The sequence below is a fragment of the Fundulus heteroclitus genome, chromosome 3 (genome assembly GCF_011125445.2).
Source record: "Fundulus heteroclitus isolate FHET01 chromosome 3, MU-UCD_Fhet_4.1, whole genome shotgun sequence".
Taxonomy (NCBI): domain Eukaryota; kingdom Metazoa; phylum Chordata; class Actinopteri; order Cyprinodontiformes; family Fundulidae; genus Fundulus; species Fundulus heteroclitus.
Window position 1 is genome coordinate 20,517,752 of NC_046363.1, and position 24,011 is coordinate 20,541,762.

General features: G+C 39.4%; 1 protein-coding gene across 1 annotated transcript in view; it reads left to right on the forward strand.

The window, feature by feature from the left end:
* nphs1 (NPHS1 adhesion molecule, nephrin) overlaps nt 1–24,011 on the forward strand; it is a 104,950-nt gene that overhangs the window by 45,090 nt on the left and 35,849 nt on the right. The window contains exons 6-8 of the mRNA XM_036132350.1: nt 1,335–1,523; nt 11,377–11,499; nt 23,337–23,459. Of these exons, the coding sequence (XP_035988243.1) occupies nt 1,335–1,523; nt 11,377–11,499; nt 23,337–23,459 (435 nt within the window). The remainder of the gene's footprint in view (nt 1–1,334; nt 1,524–11,376; nt 11,500–23,336; nt 23,460–24,011) is intronic.

Here is a 24,011-nt window from a genome sequence, read left to right on the forward strand (position 1 = left end):
AATGTGTGGCAAAAAACCTTATGTAGGTGTAAGAGCATACACTAAAAGCACTTCATTGACTAAAAAAGCTAAATAAAAAGAAACGTGACGTATATCTTAATAAAACAGAGGCTCAACATAATAATGGCGCCTTGACTCTAACATACTGTGTCTCTCACTGACAACATTGACTGATGCCAGCTTAAAACACGTGCTTGTCAAATGGAACTGGACGTTATAACAAAATCAATACTCTGATTAGATTAAAGAATCGTGAAATCATTTTTGGATAAAGCAACGTATTTTACTCAAGAACACGCCAATGAAGTGAGATCACATTGCTCTTGATAAGCTATATATCTGGAGTTCCAGAAAAACAGCCATCCTGGATCTCTGTTGAGTATTCATTTATGTAAACTGTATGGAAAAATGCTTCTGTGTTTGGCTGTTTGTATGCATCTGCTGTAATGGCCAATCCTGCCCTTCATACTTGACGTGAGGTGACTGGTTCAGCCTTGATCTGAAAGCTCTGCCTCTCACTCATGTTGTCAGATGCAACAGAGCATGCACTTCACAAACAACTTGGTCATTGCTTCAATGAAGGTCAAGATTTAAGCAACCTAATGGAATCAGGCAGCCCCTCTCTGCAGGGCATTGTTTAAACGAGAGTCATGCTTTGAAATGAGGTGCTAATTGGAGTAAGTATTTGCACAGGGCTCCTTGAACTGAATTTATTCAGTGTATAATAATGATATAATCCTCGCCCTAGCGATAGCGGTTCTGCATTAAGGTTACCTTTCTGATTCAAGCGCACTGAACCAATGAATATCCCTTCGCAGCCTGGCTGAAGGATGGCTAACCCTACCTATGACAAACAAAGGGGATTAAAGTGATAAGCATTACTCTTCCCAGAAGGAATTAGCTAGCGGGACATCAACGCTGAAGAAAAACCGCAGGTGAAAAAGGTCTCTGATACCTCCTGCTTTTTTTTTTTTTTTTTTACGGCTCCCCATACCCTATCTACGTGACCGAGGGGAGATTTAATTTGTTGTAATTACTTTATTGACTCATTTTCAGAGCTGTATCGCTGCAGTTTACCATCAATAAAACATATGCCAGAATGAATAATGTCTCCAAACACAATAGGGTTGCCTTCTCCTACAAAAGATCACAGGACCGCACCCCTGTGGTGCATGTTTATGTCACGCTCCCTCTACCTCATTTACTTCTTTGATAACACTCCTTGTGCACACCGATTCCCTCGTTCGTTTTTTATCTCTTTGCATTAACTCCCATTACACCCTCTTCCCCTTCCACTCTGGCTCCTTCCCTCCTTCTGCTTTTTATGTCTCCAGGCACGCATGCCCAGCAGGCTTTCAGGACTGAGCCCAGGAACCTCACTGTGCGGATGGGAGCCACAGCTGTGCTGAAGTGTGAGGTCCTGAGGGCCTCAGGGATTGTGCAGTGGGCGAAAGACGGCTTGCTTTTGGGGCCTCAGAGGAGCCTGCCAGGCTTCCCACGCTACAGCATGATCGGAAAGAGAGGTAAACAGGAAAATATGGCTCATGCTCTGCAGGGAATTGATGGGCCAATTTGAAATAATAATAAAAACTGAGGTAAAGTAAACAAAACAACAAAAAAAAAGATCAACAAGTGCTAAAGTTATTTGGTTTCAATACAGAGTCTTGAAGTTGTTTTTTATGCCACACAAATTTATGTATTTTCTTGGGATTTTATGTCATAGACCAACCCCAAGTTATAAGGTAAAATTAAAAGAATACATGGATTTTAAAAAAAGTAACATGTGGCATACATTTGAATTCATGCCCTTTTACTCAGTAATTAATAAATTCATAAAATGTAGAGCTACCTACAGCCATCAAATGCTGTCTAATTAGCAAATAGTGCTCCGTTATTATACAATATCTGATACTTTATGCAACTCAGAAAATCAATCATGAAAAAATGGAAAGTGTAGGGCACAGCTACAACCTACCATGACATGGCTTACATCTAAACTAACAGGCTAAAGGAGAGTATTATTTATTATCAACATAGGAGGAGCTGCATGAACACAGCTCAGGTGGGAGCAGCAGATGAAAGGACTAATATTCAATTCATTTTGTGATTATATAGCATTGATTCACAACAAACGTCATCTTAAGGCACATGAAAAAATTGAATATAGGGTCAATTAAATCTAATGTCACCAGATTTAAAGGGAATTAAATGAATGGGTGTTTGGTGCTTGTTGTAAAACTCTGCAGTCAAGTTCCATTTATTATTCTGATGGACAGAAACATTTTTATTAATGGAAATCTTGGTCAGTGCATCAAGTCGCTAATTTTGCAGCAATCAGTCCTCCCAAACGAGCATGCAGTGACACTTGATGGTTGACTGCGATGTGTCAACAACTTTGCTACAATTCCTTACACTGAGCATGCATGTTGTGAAAGTGGACAGGAGAACTTTCATTAACAGAAACAAACATTAGTTGTGGACCCCACACATTTGCACTTTGTAAAAGAGTGGAGAGAAGCAAGCCATTATGAGAGAAAGCTATAAGAATTTTTGTGTGCAGTTTGGCACAAACCATGGAGGGAACGCAGCGAATATGTGAGAAAAAAAGCTGACCAGGTCAGCTGAGATTAAAACTCTACATTTTTGCTAGTAATTCAGCATGCTCTGTGAGGAGGAAAGCAAACTCTATATTTGTCACCCATAACACACCTTTCCCAGTGTCATGCTGTTAGCAGACTGTACTTGTAATGTCAGAGCTGCAGTGCAACGGTATAGATCAAAGTATATTGATGTGTTTGAATAGCCTAGTCAAAGCACACACCGAAATCCAAATCAGAATGGGTGGCAAGACTTAAAAGTTGATGTTCACAGATGCTCTCCATCAAATCCGACTGAACTTGAGCTGGTTTGCAAAGATGAATGATCAACAGTCTTTTTTTCTCAACATTTTTAAAGCTAGTAGAGGCAAACCTCAACTGGCAGCTGCATATGGTGTGTTTCTTTAGTACTGGCTCAGGGAGACTGAATGCAAATACATAATCTGCTTTTCAGATTTTTATTTGTAAATAAATCCAAAGCCATTTGTCATTTTCCTTTTCACTCCCCCAATGATACACTACATTGTGTCGTTTTATCACTTAAAATTCAGATAAAATGCACTGAAGTCTGCGGTTGTTATGTGACAAACTATCAAAAGGTTCCAGGGGTGTGAATATGTTTGTGAAGCAGAGTAATAGCTTTTTGTTTTTAAATCACGCAACATAGAAAATACCTCAAACCTTAAGCTACAGCTGTGGCCTAGAACAAGGCTAGCATCCGCTAATTTTCAGTTTTAGGTAACAAAATCTCAGTTCATGTCGCATCAAATAACCCACTTTTGACACTTCAGAGTGAAGAAAGTGAGGTTCAAACCGATAAAGCAACACTGTCATAATGAAAAAGTGCTGCTGTAAATGCAGTGGGATGGTATAAACATGTGAGACAACATGTTCCTCTTATCCTGTCATTGGCACATCAAGAAGTGGGAGAAAAAAAATCTACAGAAATGTCCGCTAATCAGTAAATTGTGACGCGGGTGGGGTGGGGGGCTGGGGGGGGGGGGTTGCGGGTGTATGTTGCAGAATATGCACCACAGTCTATAAAAAGTAATAGCCAATTAGAAGGCAATCCTGAGTAGGAGAGGAGCATCTGCTCCTGATCAGCCTGAAACTAGATGAGCCACACTTCACTGTTGCACACTGTCTGAGACAGCCAGTGACACATGTGCTTTCAGTGATCCATACAGTCCATGCACATGAAAGTGGATCAACAACAACCTACAGATAACAAAAAACACATTTACTTCCTTAATTCTTTCAAATACCAACACTTATTTTTTCTATTGATACTTTTCACACAGACTGTTTTATTTAACACTTGTTTGTTAATTTATTTATTATTACGAATGGCTAGAACTTCAGTTTCTCAGACGATTAGAGAAATACAAAAACCGTTAATAAGTATATGATAGGGGAAAAATTCAGCCTGCTGAATGTCGATGTATTCTAGACTGTTTGTGCTCAAATTTTGAACTTCTTTTGCATGAATTTCTGCATCAATGTGGTGTGGCGGGGAACAGATCAGGCTTTAATTCAATAGCGCCAAATCATGAAACATGTCATCTCAAGGCACTTTACAAAGTCAAGTTCAATCATATTATACAGATTGGGTCAGATTATACAGATTGGTCAAAAACTTTAACTCTCCTGAGGTATTTAGGAAGCCCAGGTTGCTTTAATAGTTCTCTTCGGCTTGTCTACTCTGTTGGGTCCGGTGTATCTCATCTTCCTTTAACAATACTTTAATTCATGTTCATGTTAGTTTGCTGGTCAGTTAATCACAGATATACCACATGGCAGTGCAACCAGGCAATACTGGAAGTTCTACTGGAAAATGAAATAGACATCTCCATAAAGCAAATAATATAGGAAAAAAAATCCTAGAATAGCTTTGTAAATGAAAATGTACCAATGGATGAGTTTACAGACTGATAGTCATAGCCAGTTGACCATTGTTTTTGTGGAAGTTTATTTTTGTTAGCTAACAGCAGAACATTTGTCTTACCAGCATTTAGGACTAGCCTCAGACAAAGTAGGTCAGATTGCACAAAGTCAAATGCAGACTGCTGACATCTAAGAACAGCAGTAACACTTTTTGCGTGGCAAAAAAACACATTGTCATCAGCATAAAAATGTATGCAACTATTGGGACCATTTTCACTGACACTGTTTACATGAATTGAAAACAGATTTGGACCTAATATGAGATCCTATGGCACAACTTTTGCCATGTTAAAGTATTCTGACGACAGACCACTGTGATGCACACATTGTCTATAAATTGACAGATAATTAGAAAACCTAGATACAGCATTACCTGATAAACCAATATTTGAAAGCTATGGTATGATCAACAATGTCAAATGCCTTAGACAAGCCAATAAAAAGGACAGCACAGTTTTCTTTGGCATCCAAGGCTTAACAATGTAATTTGCAACTTTTATGATGGCTTTAACTGTGCTGTGCTGTTTCCTGAAACCAGACCGATGACAGGATTTCTGTGTGACGGCTGCACACAGATGTTCTTTGTGCTGATCATTAGCGGAAGAACAAAAACAGCCTTTTACACATCTGGAATGACATAGTTTGCAAAGAAGATTTTAAAAATTAGTGACTGGTTCAGCTATAATATAAGCTGCTAAACATAAAAAGTAAGGAAAAAGGTTACCGGAACAGGCAAATTTATTAGGGTCAATACCCTTCAGTGCCTTAAATCTTCAGTGACAGACACATGGGAATATTAAACAGTTTTTTTCTGTTAAGGGGGTAATTCATAGAGAAAGTGAGAGGGCAGCCATGAGAGACTTGGTCAAATAAGGATTCCAGAATCAATGAAATGTCTGTTTAAACAATTAAGCATCTCTGACTTATATGATACCACAGAAGAATCTATAGTTAGAGTTCTTTATACTTATAACAATGAGAATCCTGTTTTTCTTTCTTTATTGCAGCAGTACACTGGTTTCATAATTGTTCAAAATATGTCAAAGTCAGATTTCCTTGCGGCTATGTAAAGCTGATTTCTCCTGTCCAAGAGATTGCTAATTCACCTGACAAAACAGAGCATGTTTGTCAACAAAATAATTAGAGCTATCAAAAAACTAAGAACATTAAACAGTGCTTGTAGTTATAATGGAATAAATCATGGCGGAAACCCTGTTCACTAAAATGTGTCACAGTTTTACACAACTTTAAAGAACATGTTAAAAATGGGGAACTTTAGTGTGTCTAACTGCACCATTTACACCACGATCACTTAGGTCATTTGCAAACACTGCCATTGTTGAGTATTTATGTGGCATGTTGGTGATGAAAAGATCAAGAAGAGATGAATTGTCTGGATGGGTTTTTTCCCCCAAAATTTTCTAATGCACTCTAATGATATTACTCATTGCATGATGGATCTATATAATTTCTGAGTCTAATTTTTTAAACGTAATACTGAAAATTTTAAACCTTTCAATGGATGTATCTGCTGAGGTACACCTTTATGGTACTAAAATGACTTTTTTATTGTGCTTATTAGTAATAAAAAAAGCAACATCAATAACAGCAGATAGAGAAATGATTGGGACAAAAAAAATAGATCTGAAGGACTAAGATCAGAACCTGCACCCATGGACACATGAACCACAGGCAAATGCGACATGCCAAACACTCATCCACTCAACCATGAATAACACATCCATCAGCACAGGTACAATTCCCAGGAAAGGTAACTGCAGACTGATGTATGCAATCACTTTCCTCTGCCCAGAAAGAGACAAATCATTTAGGATGACACTTGACTGCTCTTGATAGGCCGCCAGCTCTGGCTGATTGTACCATCAGGGCTGTTTATTTATGCTTTAAAAAGCTTGAAATCATGCATTTACAGAGACAAGAGAGGGCAGCGTTGATTTCAACACACACTTAAGATAAACGTAGCACACTTTCCCTTTTTGTTCTTGATGCTGAAGAAGTGATATAAATATGGAATGATAAGGGTCCTTTTCTACTGTAGGATTTCAGGCTGATTGGTGTAACAGCTCTTATTGTATAGACAACACCGGATGAGCCGATGAAACAGCTTGTTCAGGGCACTAGAGCATGAAGTATGTCTTTGTTAATTTATTTTCAATGATTGGCCCACAAGCAGTGATTTAATTATACATGACCTGCTGCAAGTCAATAAGGCGAAATGTAATTATTAATGAGCACAAATAACACCAAGCCTTTCATATTTTCCATAATAATTATAACATAATTACTTAAAAAGATTATTGAATTGATTACTGATTGATTGGTTTATTTATGAAACGTGAAATTCCCCTCCCCTCCGATCTTGTCAGTCTAGGTGGAAGTTTTGTGTAAGCTTTTACGGTTATCTAATGTTGTTTTCCTTTGAGTCTATAATTTCATACAGAGGAAGAAAGGGAAATAGAAAGCAACCAGTTCACAGAAGTCAGATTGTGTCCAGCAGAAGTAAACATCCCTTCTATTTCCTTGAAACTTGTTTAGACCTGGTGAAAAAAAAGGAGTATGGGATGTGTAAAAAAAAAAGGTTTTACAATAGTGAAAAATTGAGAAGTCATTTGAAACTGCATAAAATTCATTGTGGTTTGATTGTAACACCTTACCTACTTTTCTCAGCTGAGTAGGTATGAAATAATCTGTTGTACTGTTGATGAAAATTTAGATTTTAAAATATGATTTGGAGTTTTTACTCTTTATTTCTACTTCCTCTGGGTTAATGCGTTTCTTTAATTGAGTTAGGAAATCATCGCAGCATCAGCTGAGTTGATGTTCTACATGATGTCGATGTTCCACATGTTGGTCCATTTCCTGAAAAAGGGACAATGTACAAGTGAAACATACATTTGATGTGCAGGTGCAGCCTGCAAGATGAATTCTTACTGTAATCCATCTTGTCCCGCCTCAATTGTTTGGGCCCCGAACCAAAAACGGTCCCGTGACTGGCTAAAACCAACCTTTGGTAGGCGGGCACGAGGTGTCGCTTTGTTCAATCAGGTCCAAAAGTTCTGCTGAATGTCCCTCCTTTCCCCGAATGGATCTGATGGGAACAGACCCAGATTGGTAAAGTGCAGAACATAGAGTGCTACATATTATCAGTATGGCTGGCCAGGTTACCAGATTAAAGCATTTAGCTAATTTACATCTAGTCTCTTTGTTTATTCAGGAAGGTCTCATTGAGAAAGTGGATGTCTTCATCAGGGTGTCCCGATTTAAAGCTTTCAAACTTTGAACACTTCAGAATAAATATGAGCTAAAACATAATGCAATTTTCACAAGACCCCATGTAAATTAGATGATGGCATAATTCATTTATTGCAAAAATGATCTTGTATAACAAATGTGTTAACATAAACACCCAAGGACAGGATTTATCTAATAAGAAACACCTTGGTGAGGACCCAAGGATTGCTTTTTTTCCTAGCAATTTGAGTTCTATATGTAAGGAATACATAAATAATATTACTGACTTAATAGAAAATGCTAATTGCACCATGGGTTTAGTTCTGTTGTAGAAATATGATGCAGAAATAGCCTAAAACACACAACAAACTACTAAAACAAGACATTTTCATTAGCTTCATATTTAGAAACGTTGCTAATTTTGTTATTATTTTTGGCCATGGTAGCTTATTAAAATTCATCACGAAGGCCATTAAGAGTCACATATGGCTCCAGAGCCGCAGGTTGCAGACCCCTGATCTATGTAGTTTATGCGAAGTTTTAGATCACAGCTCTTTGAAAGACATCTTCCCAGTCTTTCAGATAGCTTGTGGAACAGCTGTTCAAAGCCAGTTTAGAATACTGTCGCAAAATTATTGATGTCTGAAGAACTTTAGTACAGAGCTGCAGACCTATTTAGTTTTGCCTCCCGCGGATTTCATCTGAAGCTTTTTTTTTTATTCACGTCAGTCCAGATCATGAGCAGAAGTAAGCAAAGAAATAAGCTGACAATATGGCATATTCAAAAAAACCCAAGACAGTCAAACTGTTTTTATAGTGAATCATGAAAAAGGCTTGAGAAAGTGGTTGTGAAAAATGCCTTTTGCTGTCTAGGGTTTGTTGACTTAAAGCCATTATGGCTGTACTTTCAAAACATCAACACACACCTAAAATATCTAGGTAAAGTGTCAGAGTCAAGACGTAACATTAAAAACATCTTTCTCAGTAATGATTGGCAAAGCCTTTCCTTTGATTTATCTCCAAGTTGGTGGAATTGGGAATAAATATATGGAACATATAATAACAGACAGTTTTAAAAGGCTCCCAAGTTTACCAGGAATACTGTGTTTCATGATATGCCTTCATTTTCAGTTTGGCTCCAATGATATGGATATGCATAGGGAGTAATTATTTTCACTGCGGCAATCACGTCCATGTATCTAACCTCAATCCTAAAGCCTCCTATGGTTCTAATCTAGATGAAACAAATACAAAGTAATGTACAAATAGGCACAACACGTCTCTGCCTTCCACCATCTCCTCTGCCATAAATACACACTTGCTGCTGCTTGATTGCACTATTTGTGAATAATTTCAGAAAAGAGGAACGTGATTAATGACTTCAGTGTCTCTCCCTCTCTCTGCACTCAATGATAACTTAGATGTGAAAATTGCTTCTGGTTGGTGTTAATTATCTTGCCAGCTTACTTGACACATGCGTTTTTAGGCCTGAGTGGTTGTCAGACCAAGATACTATTTTCCACATGTTAGTGGGCCGTGAGCCATCAGGAGCTGGAAAACCAACAGTGAGCGTCATCTAATCCCCACAGGTTGTGGCAAAGCATCAAACAAATCAAGCCCCATTGGCATGCCAAACTAGCAGAGGGGAGATACATAGTGAGGGACTCTGTCTGGCAGCAAATAATAGGCAGTTTATTCACTCCGCGTTTTGAATTACAGATTGGTTTTATTTACTGCATTGGAAACTCCTGCTAAAAAAAAAAAAAAAAAAAAACAAGGAAAAAAAAAAAAAGAAAAACAATCCTTCAAGTATACATTACACTGCAACTTGCATCTCATTTGAAATGCCTGGAAAAAGAGACTAGAGCTTCTCAAATAGTTTGATTTTTTTCAGTTAAAAGAAAATTGTCTATTTATAGCTGCATCACATAGTTAGCACTGAATATTGTTAATGAACTTCTTTTATAAGTTGTAAAGAGCTACTCATTTCTTAAGAATGCATATTTTTAGGAATTTGCATGTTAAAACAAATGGCCATTGACATTTATTGGTTTTACTGTGTTATTTGTTTGTGGTATATTGAAGAAGAATTAAAAAGCATTTTATGTGTTACAGAGACTTTCATTAGAAAATATTTAGCATTTGTGTGAGGGGTATATAATTAGATTGTGCATTGACATGTCTGACTCTCAAAGAGGTCAAGATTTGAAGAAATTTCTGTTCCAAAACCTTAGTTTAATGATTTTTAACAGGTTATTTAAGCTGTAAAAAAATATATCCTTCTCCTATCACTGATGGTTCAAGATTTTGCCAGTGAGTTTCTGGTAAATTTTTAAAAGCAGTTATCATCTTACCTTCAGTAAAAAAAAAAAAAAAAAAGATAAAAAGCTCTTAGCAATTGTATGTAATACAAATCTTACTTGTTGGTCCTGAAGGCTCCAGCTAATATCTAATCAGAGAGGCACCAAGACAAAAAAGGACATGTTAGATTGACCCCATCTCAATGTTATTGTGTTTTAATGCTAATGCTAGTTCATGGCCATAATAATTTACAATGGAAATGGATGTAGGAGGCGGTGTGGTCAAGGTAACAATCTTATTGAGAAGGAAGTGAAGAAATCAATACAATAGTGTTAAATCGTTGTAATATTTCTGTTTCCACAGTGCTTTACATCTACATCAGAGGGGTACATAGAATGGAAATGATTAAAATGATTAATTTTCAATATGTTTCACACAGTAGGATCTTTGGTGTTGCACCACCTCCAACATCCATTTCTATAACCGGCAAGTGCAAGCGTGATGATGGCTTAAATGTTCAGAAATTAGCATGTCCAGGAACTGCTGTGATATTTTTGAGATTTGAGATATTTTAAGTCTGCTTCAGTCTCAGTGCCTCTTGGAGTAGCTGTAAAGCTTTTGCCTTCTTATCAAAAAACAAAACAAACAAAAGGGTTTACTACAGTTCTATTTTATGAATTGTTGAATTGTGTTGTAAATGACACAGAAGCTATTTCCTATTTCAAACAGGAAAAGGAGGTGGGAGTTGGTGCACATTTGATGACCTTCCTGACTGAAAGAAGTTCCGTAAATAAAACATATTAAGCATTTCTGCTCAAAGTAACTGTCTTATAAATGTTGTGAACTGCAAAACAGTTATAGCAGTTTAGGTTAATATCCCACACGAAGATGATGACACTCTAAAGTAGCTTTCGCCCCCATGATGTTTTTTAAACTGCAGTTGTTTAAGAAAACAGAAGCCTGCCTTGCTCATAGCCCCTCTTGGACTAACCATTAACTTCAACAAATTTATACAAAATAGGATGAGTTATATAAAGGAAAAAGGCTAGCTGCTTATAATTGTTCAACACATCACTTCAAAGATCCAGAAAAAAAAACCTTTATTCCTGTTCGGAGTTGAATTATCCCTTTGTAAGCACATTGATCATTCCCATTTAATAGCAATTCAAAATGGATGACAACCTTAATGTCTTTATAGTGCTGTTATTTTAGGATAAACACACTGTTTTACACTCCTGTACTGTAGTAAGCATATATATCTCCATCTCTGTCTTTGTTGCAGGACAATATCATCTTAGGATTGAAAATGCACAACTTGAAGATGACGCCTTTTTTGAGTGTCAAGCTGGCCAATCTGAGAGCAGTGATGGAATCGTCTCCGGTCTAGCTTTTCTCACCGTACAAAGTGAGGAAAATAACTTTTTTGGTTGAAAATAAGCATCTGACTGTCTGTCGGTGTCTGGCACAGTAAGCATTTTTGTTCTCCAATAACATGCATGACCTCTTGACCAGTGATCAGCATATAAAGAGCTGTTGAATATTAATTTGTATCGATAAGGATCTTTCATTCTTTTGAGATAAGGCTGTTGCCTTTGAAGCCGAGACTAAATGAATGTGTCATTGGCACGGTAAAACAGAAGAGTTCCCTTTGAGCACATGTACAGATCCATCTTAATACTTGACAATATTATAGAAAAGCTAATATATTTCAGTAACTCAATTCAACGTGAAGCTCATATACTATATTGCTTTATTTCACCTAATAATACATTTACACAGAGTAATATAATCATTTATTTCTGTTAATTCGAATGACAATAGCTTGCAGCTAATGAAAAACCAAATTGTAGTTGCTCAGACAAGTCGAATATTACATAAAACTTTGGAGGTGTTAAGGAAGTTTTAAAGGGAACATACTGCATCATGTCTTTCAGTTCTTCCTTTTCATATTGAAATCATTCAGTTCTGGTCTATATAAAGTGGACCTGCAATGTTTTGGTCTGAATTACTTGCTAATTTACTCTCCACATTCCCTTGTTTTACCCCTGATCTGAGGTGTGTTGGAGAGCAACTTGTTTTGGTGCCGTCTCTTTAAATCTATATATCTTCAGATCCCGCCCCCCTCAAGGTTGCTGAGTGTTCCACTTCACCCCATTTGGCCATTTTTCTAGTGTGCTGGAGGATGGTGTAATGAACAACCAAACATTGTGACTTATTCACTTGTAGCTTCGGCACCCTTCTGCTTGGCCTACACAATTGGTAAGAGAAATAAAAATGGTGGATTCATGAGACTGGTAACCTGGAAGTCCTTGACCCTGTTTAGCAGATCCGCAGCAAACGCTGTTACGTAATAGTTAAAAAAAACGTAACAGAAAACAAGAGAAAACTAAACAAATATGACCCTAATGGAACATAAAGATATCCATGCAGCACCTGGAGAGACTACATTAATTTCTGAATAACTAGAAACTCCAAGTACTCAACAAAATATATTTAAGGGTTAAAAAAACTGAATTTTGCATGATATGTCTATTTAATACCAATGCTTGTCTGCATTGTTGTGTCCGATGACTCTAATCTTCCTCTTGACAATACTCCGTAGATTCACTATTTTAAGTTTAAGTTTAAGTCAGTTAAGTTTGCTGGCCAGACTACGGACTTGATTACACCGTTGATGAGCCGCAGCAGGTCAAATGTGCATGTCTTAGATACTTTAGTGTGTGGAGCCTCTTAAAGCGTTGGATCTTTTCCACACTCTTAAAAGGGCTTTTTGTCACAGTCATCTCAAGACTGCAATATTCCTCTTCCTTTTGGATAATTTCAAACCACATATTTTCCTGCCACTAAACTTTCTATCAACATACTTGGAAAGAGATATCTGTTTTGTGGCTTATCCTCCTTGTAAGAAGGTGTAGGCGGCCATCTGACAATTCAGCAGTTTTCCTCATGATTATGTAGGACATAACATGACGGCAACATTAGACACTGCACTTTTTATTAATATTATGCAATATTGAAGTTTGTGGAAAACTAAATTCCGGGTCTTCATTAACTGCAAGCCATAATGATCAAATTAATGGAGTAAATGCCACTACGTCTGTAATGAATCTACATAATGTATAATTTCACTTTTATAAATAAACCTTTTGGTGTTTTTATGATTTATTGAGATGCACCTGAAAATCATCAGTACAGTGAGAAGTTTTTTTATCTCTTTAAATATTATTTATTTATGGGTCTGGGTGGCCATTAACCAGCAGCTGTAACATATAAGGTAACAGTGCCACTTGACAAGCTAAAAGAGGGATTCATGTCTCTTTTTTTGCACAGAATAAATTATTAAGGTGATTAAAAAGTTCAACTTGGACGTGGAGTGAAACATATGTAATTGTAAAACTACACCGGACCACCTGTTGTCATTCTGTAACGACTCTCTCCCATCGTTCTTGCCTGTGGGAGTGAGCCCATATGTGGTCAGGAAAGGACTCTAAAAGAACCTTTCTTCTCCAGGCGCAGTTCATTTACTTAGACCCACCCCCAACCGCTTCCCATTTTCTCTGTCACTGAATTTCTCCCTCTCTCCTTCGTGCTCAGGCTTTCTCTTTGGTGAATACGGTTGTGGGGGTGGTGATGAAGGTTTGACGGGGGGGTTAAGAGGGTTTTCGCTGTGGCAGTTTCAGCAGTCTCTCTCCTCTGGGAAGAGAGCAGGTTTTTCTGACATCAATGGGCTGCCAGGAGGGATGGTGCAGGATAGCAAGAGCCACAGACTGCAGACGTCTCTTTTAAATGACTGTGCTCCATTCTCCTCTGCAGCAGCTCCGTATCTTGCAGCGGGCCTTACACCTGCAGCCACAGCGGGTTTGACTCCCACATTTATTACCTCTGAGATGCCCACTACATGTGCGTCCACGTACACAAAACCAACATGATTGCCTTTGGCTCAGCCAGAAAGGTCAAAATGCCCAGGAATCATGCTTGTGTAGCATCGGGCCTCATTCTGACACGCTCAGATAATGAGTCTAGTCCGCGCTTGACGGCGGGTGGTTTTGTGTTTTTTGGCTGTTTACATTTCGGGATGGACAGCTACACCTGTTAAAAAGGTTAGAGAACGAAGTGACGACCTTAAAAACTCTTTGAAAAATGTCTGTCCTAAAGGATCATTAGTTCCACTCCAGCTGTTCATGTAATTCAAAATATGCGAGAAATCAGAGGCTTCATAATGAGCTGATGAATGCAATCTTGTGTTAGTGCTGAGCTGGGACTAGAAAGTGTGCATCCTTTTTTTTTTTTTTTTTTTGAAAAGCACCGTCTCTGATGACTTTCCCATAGACTCCTTCATCAAGACGACGATTGCTCCCAAGGCCCCCCCATCCCACCCTGCCAACCAGTCAACCGTGGCCGGATCCCATCAAGCTCTGCATCAAATCAAAACGCTATAAACCCTTTATGAAGACCTGGCTCATGAGAGTGGGGAAGGAATTCACAAAAGAAAAGCCAAACTGAGATTGCCGGTTGTAAAATTGGTATCATGACTGACTAATTCAAGATAAATCACCGCAGGAAATGAATAGCAGGGGGAAGAGAGAAAAATGTCAATAAAGCCCCCCATCCATGGGCTTACAAAGAGATGTTTTCAAGACATATCCATTGGTGTAACATAACTCCTGTGTGTTTTTGCCTTTCTGTGGAGCTTAGATTGGGGATTACTGCTATAGGCAGATCAAGTGGCAGTGAGTAATCCATGACAATAACAACCTCTGCTAAACCCCCCCCCCCCCACCACCTCCTCCTCCCTCTGCTGCTAAAACTTACCCCCGTGCGGAGCCACATATCACATACCTGACACATCCTGTGTCTCGGTTTGTACCATTAGCCTTAGCATTTAATCCTATTAATGAACCACTTTCTCTCTCTCATCACGTTGTGTGCCTGTACAGATGCCTCCTGCAAACGCTCAAAACAGTTTTTTGATGTGTTCTGGTTTTAGACCGAATTACTCACTCGACAGGGACTGACAGAAATATGCACACGTTTGTGTTTGAGTGCGTGCGCGTACGCTTATCATCAGAGCTGCTTGGAGGTGAGAGGACATTTTAGGAACCGGGGCTATGGCGAGGTTTCGCCTTTAGCTAATGAGTTTAGCTCTTGAAGAGTATATAATGAGCCTTCTTTTCTGATTCCCTGTTATGAATAATGGAGCAACTTTTAAATGGGGGCACAAGCAACATGAAGCACAGCGACTTTATTCATCCTTGTTCTTAAAAAGTTCTGACAGCTACCCAAGATATGTTCTCATCAGAGGTTGACGAGTTATGCACTGGTGTGATGGTGCGCATATTAGAGTGCCCGACTGATGTTAAAGCGTCAGTTTCTGCCTTCATAACTACCAGGGGACGTCGTGCTTAATAGCAAAATGGGACACTTAAGAGGCAGCTTTTAATTCTATTTTGAACGTTTAATTAGCATAGACAGCACCCTCCACTTATTGGCATCCCTGGTAAAGATGTGTGAAAAGCCTAAAAATAAATTAATCTTTTACTGCGGCGGCATAATCTCACACAGACAAATGTGAAAAATCCAATCTTTAATTTAAGTACACCCATGCTTATATACACCCAGTGTAGTATACATACATATATATATATATATATATATATATATATATATATATATATATATATATATATATATATATATATATATATATATATATATTCTTAGGATATTCTTAGGATCTTAGCGGTTCCTAAAATTGCACTCTTCTGGACCAAGATGTCTGATGTTTCTCCAGGTATCTGTTGGAGCCACTTCTCCAGAGTAGGGCTTACTGCCCTGAGTGCTCCGATGACCACGGGCACCACTGTTGTCTTCCCCTTTCAGGCTCTTCTTCCCTGAGCCCTTGGTATTTCTCCAGTTTCTCGTGCTCTTTTTTCCTGATGTTTCCATCACTCTGGATGGTCACATCAATCACAACAGCTGTCCTCTGCAGCTTATCAATGATCACAATGTCCAGTGGGTGGCCATTATCATTTTGTCTGTTTGTATCTGGAAGTCCCACAGGATCTTAGCTCTGCCATTCTCCACCACCTTGGGAGGCAACTCCCATTTTGACCTGCAGGTCTACAGCTGGTTTTCTGAACAGATGTTTCTGTACACTATACCAGCCACTTGGTTTTGGTGTTCCGTGTATTCCTTCCCTGCGAGTGTCTTACACCCTGCTGTGAGATGCTGGATGGTTTCTGGGGCCTCTTTGCATATCCTGCACCTGAGATCTTGCCTGGTATGGTAGATCTGAGCCTCTATTGATCTGGTGCTGTCCTGTGCTGCCATGATCTGCCATGATCAGTGCTTCAGTCCTGTCCTTCAGTCCGTCCCTCTCTAGCCTTTGGTAGGATGTGGTAATTCCAGCTTACTAAGCTATCTGTCAGTGGTACATCCAATGCCGGGGTTTTTACTCCCACGATGGTTTCTTCAGTTTCTTCTCCCCAACTTCCATTGTCAGGGACCTTTACTGAGTGCTTCGTACCTTGGAACCATCGTCCTGATATATTCTTGGAGCTTGGATGTTTCGTCTTTAATGGTGGTTCTGATGCTCACTAGGCCTCTGCCTCCTTCTTTGCACTTAGTGTATAGCCTGTGGATACTGGATTTGGGGTGGAACCCACAATGTATGGTGAGTAGCTTTCATGTTTTAACATCAGTGGTCTGGATTTCCTCCTTTGGCCAACTTATTATCCCAGCAGGGTAATAAGTTGATTACTGGCAAGGCATAGCTGTCGATTGGCTGGACCTTGTTCTTGCCATTGAGCTGACTTCTCAGATTTTGCCTTACTCGTTGCAGGTATTTGGCTGTTGCTGCTTTCCGTGTGACCTATTCGTGGTTGCCTGTTCGCTTGCGGTATTCCAAGGTACTTCATACCAAGCTCTCTTCAACATCTGCTATTCAGCCATCTGGGAGTGCAATCGCCTCTGTGTGGATTACCTTCCCTCTCTTTGTCACCATCCGGCCACATTTCTCCAGCCTGAATGACAATCTGATATCTCTGCTGTAGATCCTGGTGGTGTGGATCAGCGAGGCAATGTCTCGGTCACTCTTAACATATAGTTTTATGTCATCCATGTACAAGAGCTGTCTGATTGTGGCCCCATTTCTGAGTCGGCATCCATAGCCAGACCACAGTTGGTTGATTATTTGGCTGAGGGTCTTCAAGCCTATGCAGAACAGCAGAGGGAACAGAGCATCTGGTCCGAGCAATAAATGAATGGTTTTAAACAATTGGAGTTGGGAAAAACAAGGTTGGATGGGGGCCCAACGTTTCACCAAACAGTGACAAGTTGGGAAGGGAAAGACAAGTTTTCGAAAATGAATTTTTAGAAACTGGAGTAAACACTGAGATCCTGGAGTTAGTTTGGTCTCCATAACAGTCATCAGATGTGACATGCATATGAGCAACATATATGCATGGAATATCTAACCTGAAGTTGAACCCTTAGCTTTAACCTTAGCTTTGGCCAGATGACACTTAGGCTGCCGTAACACTGTTTCCTCTCTTGTCATGTATGATGACACATGTGTGTCATGTCTTTAAGCTATGTGTGTCACTTTGACGCACTCATATTCTGAATAATGCACAAGCATTGTGAACAAGTGTGTGAACTTCACAGTGTTCCAGTGCACCAGGACCAAGGATATGACATTTGATCGTGTAACAAAATGTCCCAAAAAATATGTTGCATTCTGTCTGTTAAATGTGTAGTAAATCGTTGGTGGATATTTGTTTTCCTATATGGCAATGTGTCTTCAAGATATAAAATCAACCTATCTCCTATACCCATCTTATTCCCCAGACCTGTATATTATAGGAAACGTGTACAGTAAGCTGAAGAGATAAGAGCATAAGAGAGGACTTAGGACTCTGGATCATCTGGAAAGATTGTAAAAAGACCAAGATGCCTCACTCTTTTGGCTCCAACCTTGTAAACTCTTATAGAAGTTTACATGGTCCACTATTGACAAAATTGGGATATATAGTTATGAAATGTTTCTGATTTTACTCAAATTTATCGTGTGACATTATGTTGCTCTAATAAAAGATGAATTTATTTGAAAGCTTTTCCCACATTTTTCACAGCTGGTACAAATAAGTCATTACAACATATTTACAAGTTGATGAGTTCAAACCATGTGTGAGTGTGGGAGCATGTGGTATATTTTTAGCTTTGCACGCCAATGTCCAAATGGGAGGTGGATGTTCCCAAAAAGAATTTCACCGTTATGTAATACAGTCAAAACAAGTTATGTTTGGTTGAATGAACAAATGACGGGGTGGCTGTGTGAGCATCTGATTTTCGTCCTACACATTTTCTTCAACATATTCCCTCCGAACAGTGAAAGTGCAGGAAGGCAAAAGAGGGGGAAAGGCTGAGAGAACGGATAAGCTAAAAAGGGAGCTCTGTTTATTGACAGAGATCACACACCTGAGACCTACAATCTGTGCATGTGTGTAGGCACGAGTGTGTGTCTTTATTTATAAAAACACACTTGAGCATTGGTGTGTGTGTGTGTGTGTGTGTGTGTGTGTTTTCCCTCCCCAGAGATAAAACTGATGAGTGCAGTGGGTCTGCTGTTAAGAACTCAGATCTCCATTATTTTCTGTCCCATTCAGCACAATCAGCTTTTTAGAGACTGTTTATCTCCTCGGCCAGCCTCATTTGGAGAATCATGTTAGTATCACATGTTAGACACACACTCCGAGCAAAGCGAGATGAACATCTGCATATTTCCCCCACCTGTGTCAGTTTGTTGGGGAGGTGCGCAAATCTGCATGCACTGTAGATTGTTGCTTATCTTTGGGTGTTTTTACGGCAAAGGAGCAAAGAAAGTAATGTGAATGAAGAAGGATAGGTGGGAAGAGCTGCTTATGCATGCTAATGTGCGTTTGCTAATCTGGTTCTTATCTGCCTTATCCATCCATCCGTCTGTATTTGTCTAATAATTCAAATTCTGCAGCTTACTGTTTGTCTTCTGAACGACAGGAGCCGGTCTTTGCATATCTATTTTTGTGTTCATATATGTACCTGGAGGAGAGCGAGAGATAGTGAGTGTAAGTGGATGTTAAAGAATATATAATGCATGTGGACAAAATAAGGAGCCATAGAAGCTAATTGGAAAAACGGTGTTAAAGGTTTCTGTGCTTTGATCTGAATGCATGTATGGAAAATTAAATATTGTTTTACTTTATCTTTCATTTATGTTTGCTTGACTCATTCCACATTTTCTACAAATGCAGCACCCTGCCAAGGTATCAATAGCCCTGGAACCTCTGTGCGTGTCGTCACTTTGAAACCACAAGTTCCCATGTATTATTCTTAGGATTCTATGTGATTAACCAACACAAAGTAGTGAATTGATGTAATGGGAAAGATTTTTTTCAGATTTGTACATATGAAAAACATGTAAAAATCTGAGGACCAAGTTTTTAGTTCAGCTTCATACATCTACAAGCTAATATCTTTGCTCGACCTTCCTTTCAAAATAGTTAGAGCTCTGGCTGATGGGAAGGAGAGCGTCTGTGAACATCGACCGAGAAGAAAATTAACATGTTTTTGCCCTAAAACATTTCATTGTAGCTTTCCCCATACTGTTGAAATACTTTTTCTTGAGTTGGGATGGGGAAGTTGGTCTGGGGTTGATGGGAAGATGCATGAAACTGAATGCAGGGCAATCCTGAAAGAAAACCCGTTCGAGGCTGCAATAGACCTGAGTCTAGGCCAGAGATTCACCTTCCAGAAAGGACAGCATCCCTAAACACATAGAAAGAGCTGTGACAGAAAGGTTAAAATCAAATTAAGAATTCATTTTTTTTTCACTACATGCCTCATGATTGTTCAACGGCACTCTCCTTCCAATTATGACTCTGATTGAGCTATTTTGCTAAGAAAAATGGATAACATTTTCAGTCCCTCTGTTTGCTGAGTTCATAGATACCTGACACTTGCAGCTGCAGTGAAAGATGTTTCTCTAAACTATGAGATTAAAATGTCAAAACATGTAAAGACCAAACTTTTTCGTTTTTTTTTTATTTTGAAAAAAAGAAGCAAAACACCACACACACAAAAAAAGTGTCATTTTTCTTGGCTTCACAGTTATGAATCACTCTGTGTTGGTCCATTGCATCAAATCCCAGTAGAATATATTGAGGTTTTCGGTTTGTGCTTGACAAAACGCGAAAAGGTTCACGGGGCATTGACACTTTCGCAAAGCCTGAATAAGTAGACGTTTTTTTTTTTTTTTTTGTGTGTGTGTGTGTGTATGTGTAACTTTCTCCTGACTGGGCTGATGGGATCACATGGTGTGCCTGAGTGGATGTGATGTATGGCGAGCTGCAAACCCCAGTCCAAGACAGAATACACCTTCCTCCTCCCTTTCTGCAGTTTAGCTGCAGTGGTCAAGAAAGATAGCATTTAGGGGAGGGAGGTGGGCCGGGGCTGCGAGAGAGGGATGATGGAGTGAACAAGAGATACGAGGGACGGGGTAGCGTTTCAGAGAGGGAGGAAGAAATTAGAAACCTGCCTGGCTCATTTGTGAGCATATCATTATTCTTATTTTTAGGATTTGTTGGGCTGCCAGACGCTCCTCGAGCACAACAAGTGATGCGCCCATGTGAATTGTGTTGCTGTGAGTAGATTGAGAGTGCAGCTGCTGTCAATAGATGCATGGCCCAGTCAACTTCTCAGGGAAGAGGAGGAGGAGGGAAGGTGGAGAAAACAAACAAATGCATCTCATTATTGCGGCGTGCGCCTCTGCAGTGCTCTGGGTAACCCATCACAGTCCACGCAGATTCGATTGCTTCTTTTAAATCAGTTTGAAGCTGCAGCCACATCTCATCTGTCTCAATAGCAGACCAGAGCATGTGTGCGACACTGGATACTGCAACAGCTCCTCCTAGTGGTAAAAGACACATTCTAGGTGTCGACAAAACAAAGGAGCTGGATATATATATATATATATATATATATAAAAATTAGGAGTCAGCAGCAACTACACTGGACGTCTAATGCTTACTTTTCACTCTTGACGTATTACTCCCCTCCTATACTTCCCTTCCTATACGTACCAATTCACTGCTTTTGTTGCTCAGCTCAGACAGCCTCTGCACTTGATCTCTGATGAAAGAAAAACAAACCTCACTGTAGCCATGATCTCTAGCTCTACAGGCTCACCCACTCTCTCAAAGTTGGCACAGTAGACGGACATTTTCTGTGCAGTTTGCGCGTGACATAACAGTTTTTTGTTTATTTATTTTTTTTATTTTTTCGGTAGAAGTTGATAGATCTGCAGGATCTCTTTGATAATTTGGCTGGTGGCAGATTTCACAATTCACTGCCAAATGTTTCTTGGTCCCTTGTGGTAAAAGCTATGTTATTGTTGTTATCTTTATTTTTTAATTTTAGTCTGGAATTCCTATTCATGGTCAGATAAAAGAATTGTAATGTAGAACAGCGGAGACATGAAGACTGCTTTGATCAGTACTGAAAGCATATTTGGCGTGCAGGTTATGACAGAGAGAGAGACAAAGACAGAGAGAGAGAGTTGCAAATCATTCACAATTGACAGAAAGATGGCATGTCAATCCGTTCACCCTTACAATTTACCTTGTTGCTTTCGGATTGTTGCATATGTTGCAGTGCCTTGAAAAGCTGTTCATGCCTCTTAAACATTGTTAGGGGCTGCAGAGTGACACAGTTGGTAGAGCAATTGCCTTGCAGCCAAAAGGTTCTGAGTCCAAATCCCAGCCTGGATTCTTTCTGCATGGAGTTTACATGTCCTCCCTCTGCATGCATGGGTCCCCTCAGGTACTATGGCTTCCTCCAACAGTCTCAAAACATGACTTTTTAGGTTAATTGGTCATTTCAAATTGCCCTTAGGTGTGAGTGAGTGCATCGGTGTGTTTCTCTGTGTCGCCCTGTAATGGACTGGTGACCTGTCCAGGGTGTGCCCTGGGTCTCGTCCAATGACTTTTGGAGATAGGTACCAACTGCCCTTTGACCCTGAATGGATAAGCGGGTATAGATGATGGATGGGTGAACTTTTTACATTTTTCTCACAGTATGAACTCAAACCTCGCTGTGTTTTATTAGGAATTGTATGTAATAGACACACCCAAAGTAATTTGAGGTGCAAGGAAAACAATACATGAAATATATGCAGTGATTTTGTGTTTAGCCACATGAGTTGTACTATTTAGGACCAACATGTCTCTAAAAAATCTGGCACATCTACAGACGTAAACGTTTGCCCTTTTGTCTTTGCACAAAATTCTCAAGTTCAGTCGGATGGATAGTATGCCCCATTCTCAAGTCTTCTGAAGCGTGTCACGGTTTTCTTCCAGAAATACCCTGTATTAAGCCCCATTAAATGTGACCATTTTTCCCACAACAGCTGAAGGAATGTTTACCTATAGCATGACGCCACTACCACCAGGTTTTACTGTGGGGATGTTCTGGTCATGATAATTTAGTATTCCATCACACATGGTGTTTTGTTCGTAGACCAGAAATGACAGTTTTGGCCTCAGCTGTCCAGAGTACTTTCTTCCACATGTTTGCATTCTTGCTACATGGCTTTAACTCTAAACGGGACGGCTAACAGCTTTCTTTTAATAATGGCTCCGATATGGCTACTCTTCTATAAAAAGTCAGATTTGTGAAGACAAGCTGTACGTTTAATTGGATGGCCATAGAGCAACACTCTTTTAAGTGTTAGATGATGAACAGTAGACTGTGAGATGTTCTAAATCTTGGATGTGTTTCATATTCTAATCCTGTTTCAAACAACTACGTAGCTTTAAACCTTTAATGCTTTGCATGTATGTTTATTTTATTTAATAAGGGGCAGTGCAAATTAATCAAAATTTGTAAATTAAGCTGTCATGTATATATGGCAGATTTAGCCACAATGATTCATTTTCATCTGCAGTCACAGAACAGCTGTGTTTATATTGAGAACAAATTACACACAGGCGAACTCTACCAATTAAGTGACTCTTTGATTGGTTCCATTGGATTTTCTTTCAGGGCATCAGAGTAAGTTAAATACAAGGGCGCTCCGAACTTTTAACATTTTTACTGGTCAGAAAAATGTGTCATGCATCACTTGCATCCACTTCACACTTATGTACCAATTTGCATTGCTATATCAACCTTGGCATAAATCTGAAAGTCGATTGTTTATATTCGCAGTCCCCCCATCGAAGCCGTATTTCATCATGGACACGCCGACACCCTGGGTGGTGGGGAAAAAGTACAGGGTTGAGTGCGTGGCCCCTGACGCAAAGCCTGAAGCTGATATCAGTCTGTACAAAGGTGAGACCCTTTTCAGCTAATTTCAATATGAGAACTACAGCTTGGAAAAGAAAGTGCTGCTGCCCTTTTGAAATATTCTGTATTTAGTCGTGACCTTCATTTTCAAGCGAGAAAAATGTTGGAGTTCCATCAACTAATTCTGTTTTTTTTTTTTTTTTTAAATATATTTCTGAAATAGCAAACAACACTGTGTGGGAGGATAGCCTGAACATTTGAATGTACAATTTCCTCCTGCCTTCACAATTACTCTTACACTGTACATCACAAGTTGCTAGTCGCTCACTTAAACTGGTTGCCTGCTGCAGTGCGTCGGGCTAAAATTTTGTGAGACTCATTTCTGTTTCTAGTGGGAGCGAGGTCCCTGATTCATATACAACCTAATCTATTTCTAATCCCAAATTTCAACAAATACATATTGAAACAAAGATGGCATAATTGTGGCACACGCTGATAAACTTATTTGCACCTCTCAGTATTCCCTGCTCCAGCGAGAGCGACACTGACACATCCGAATCATGTGAACACGTCTACAGAAAGTACCCTTCTTATTTG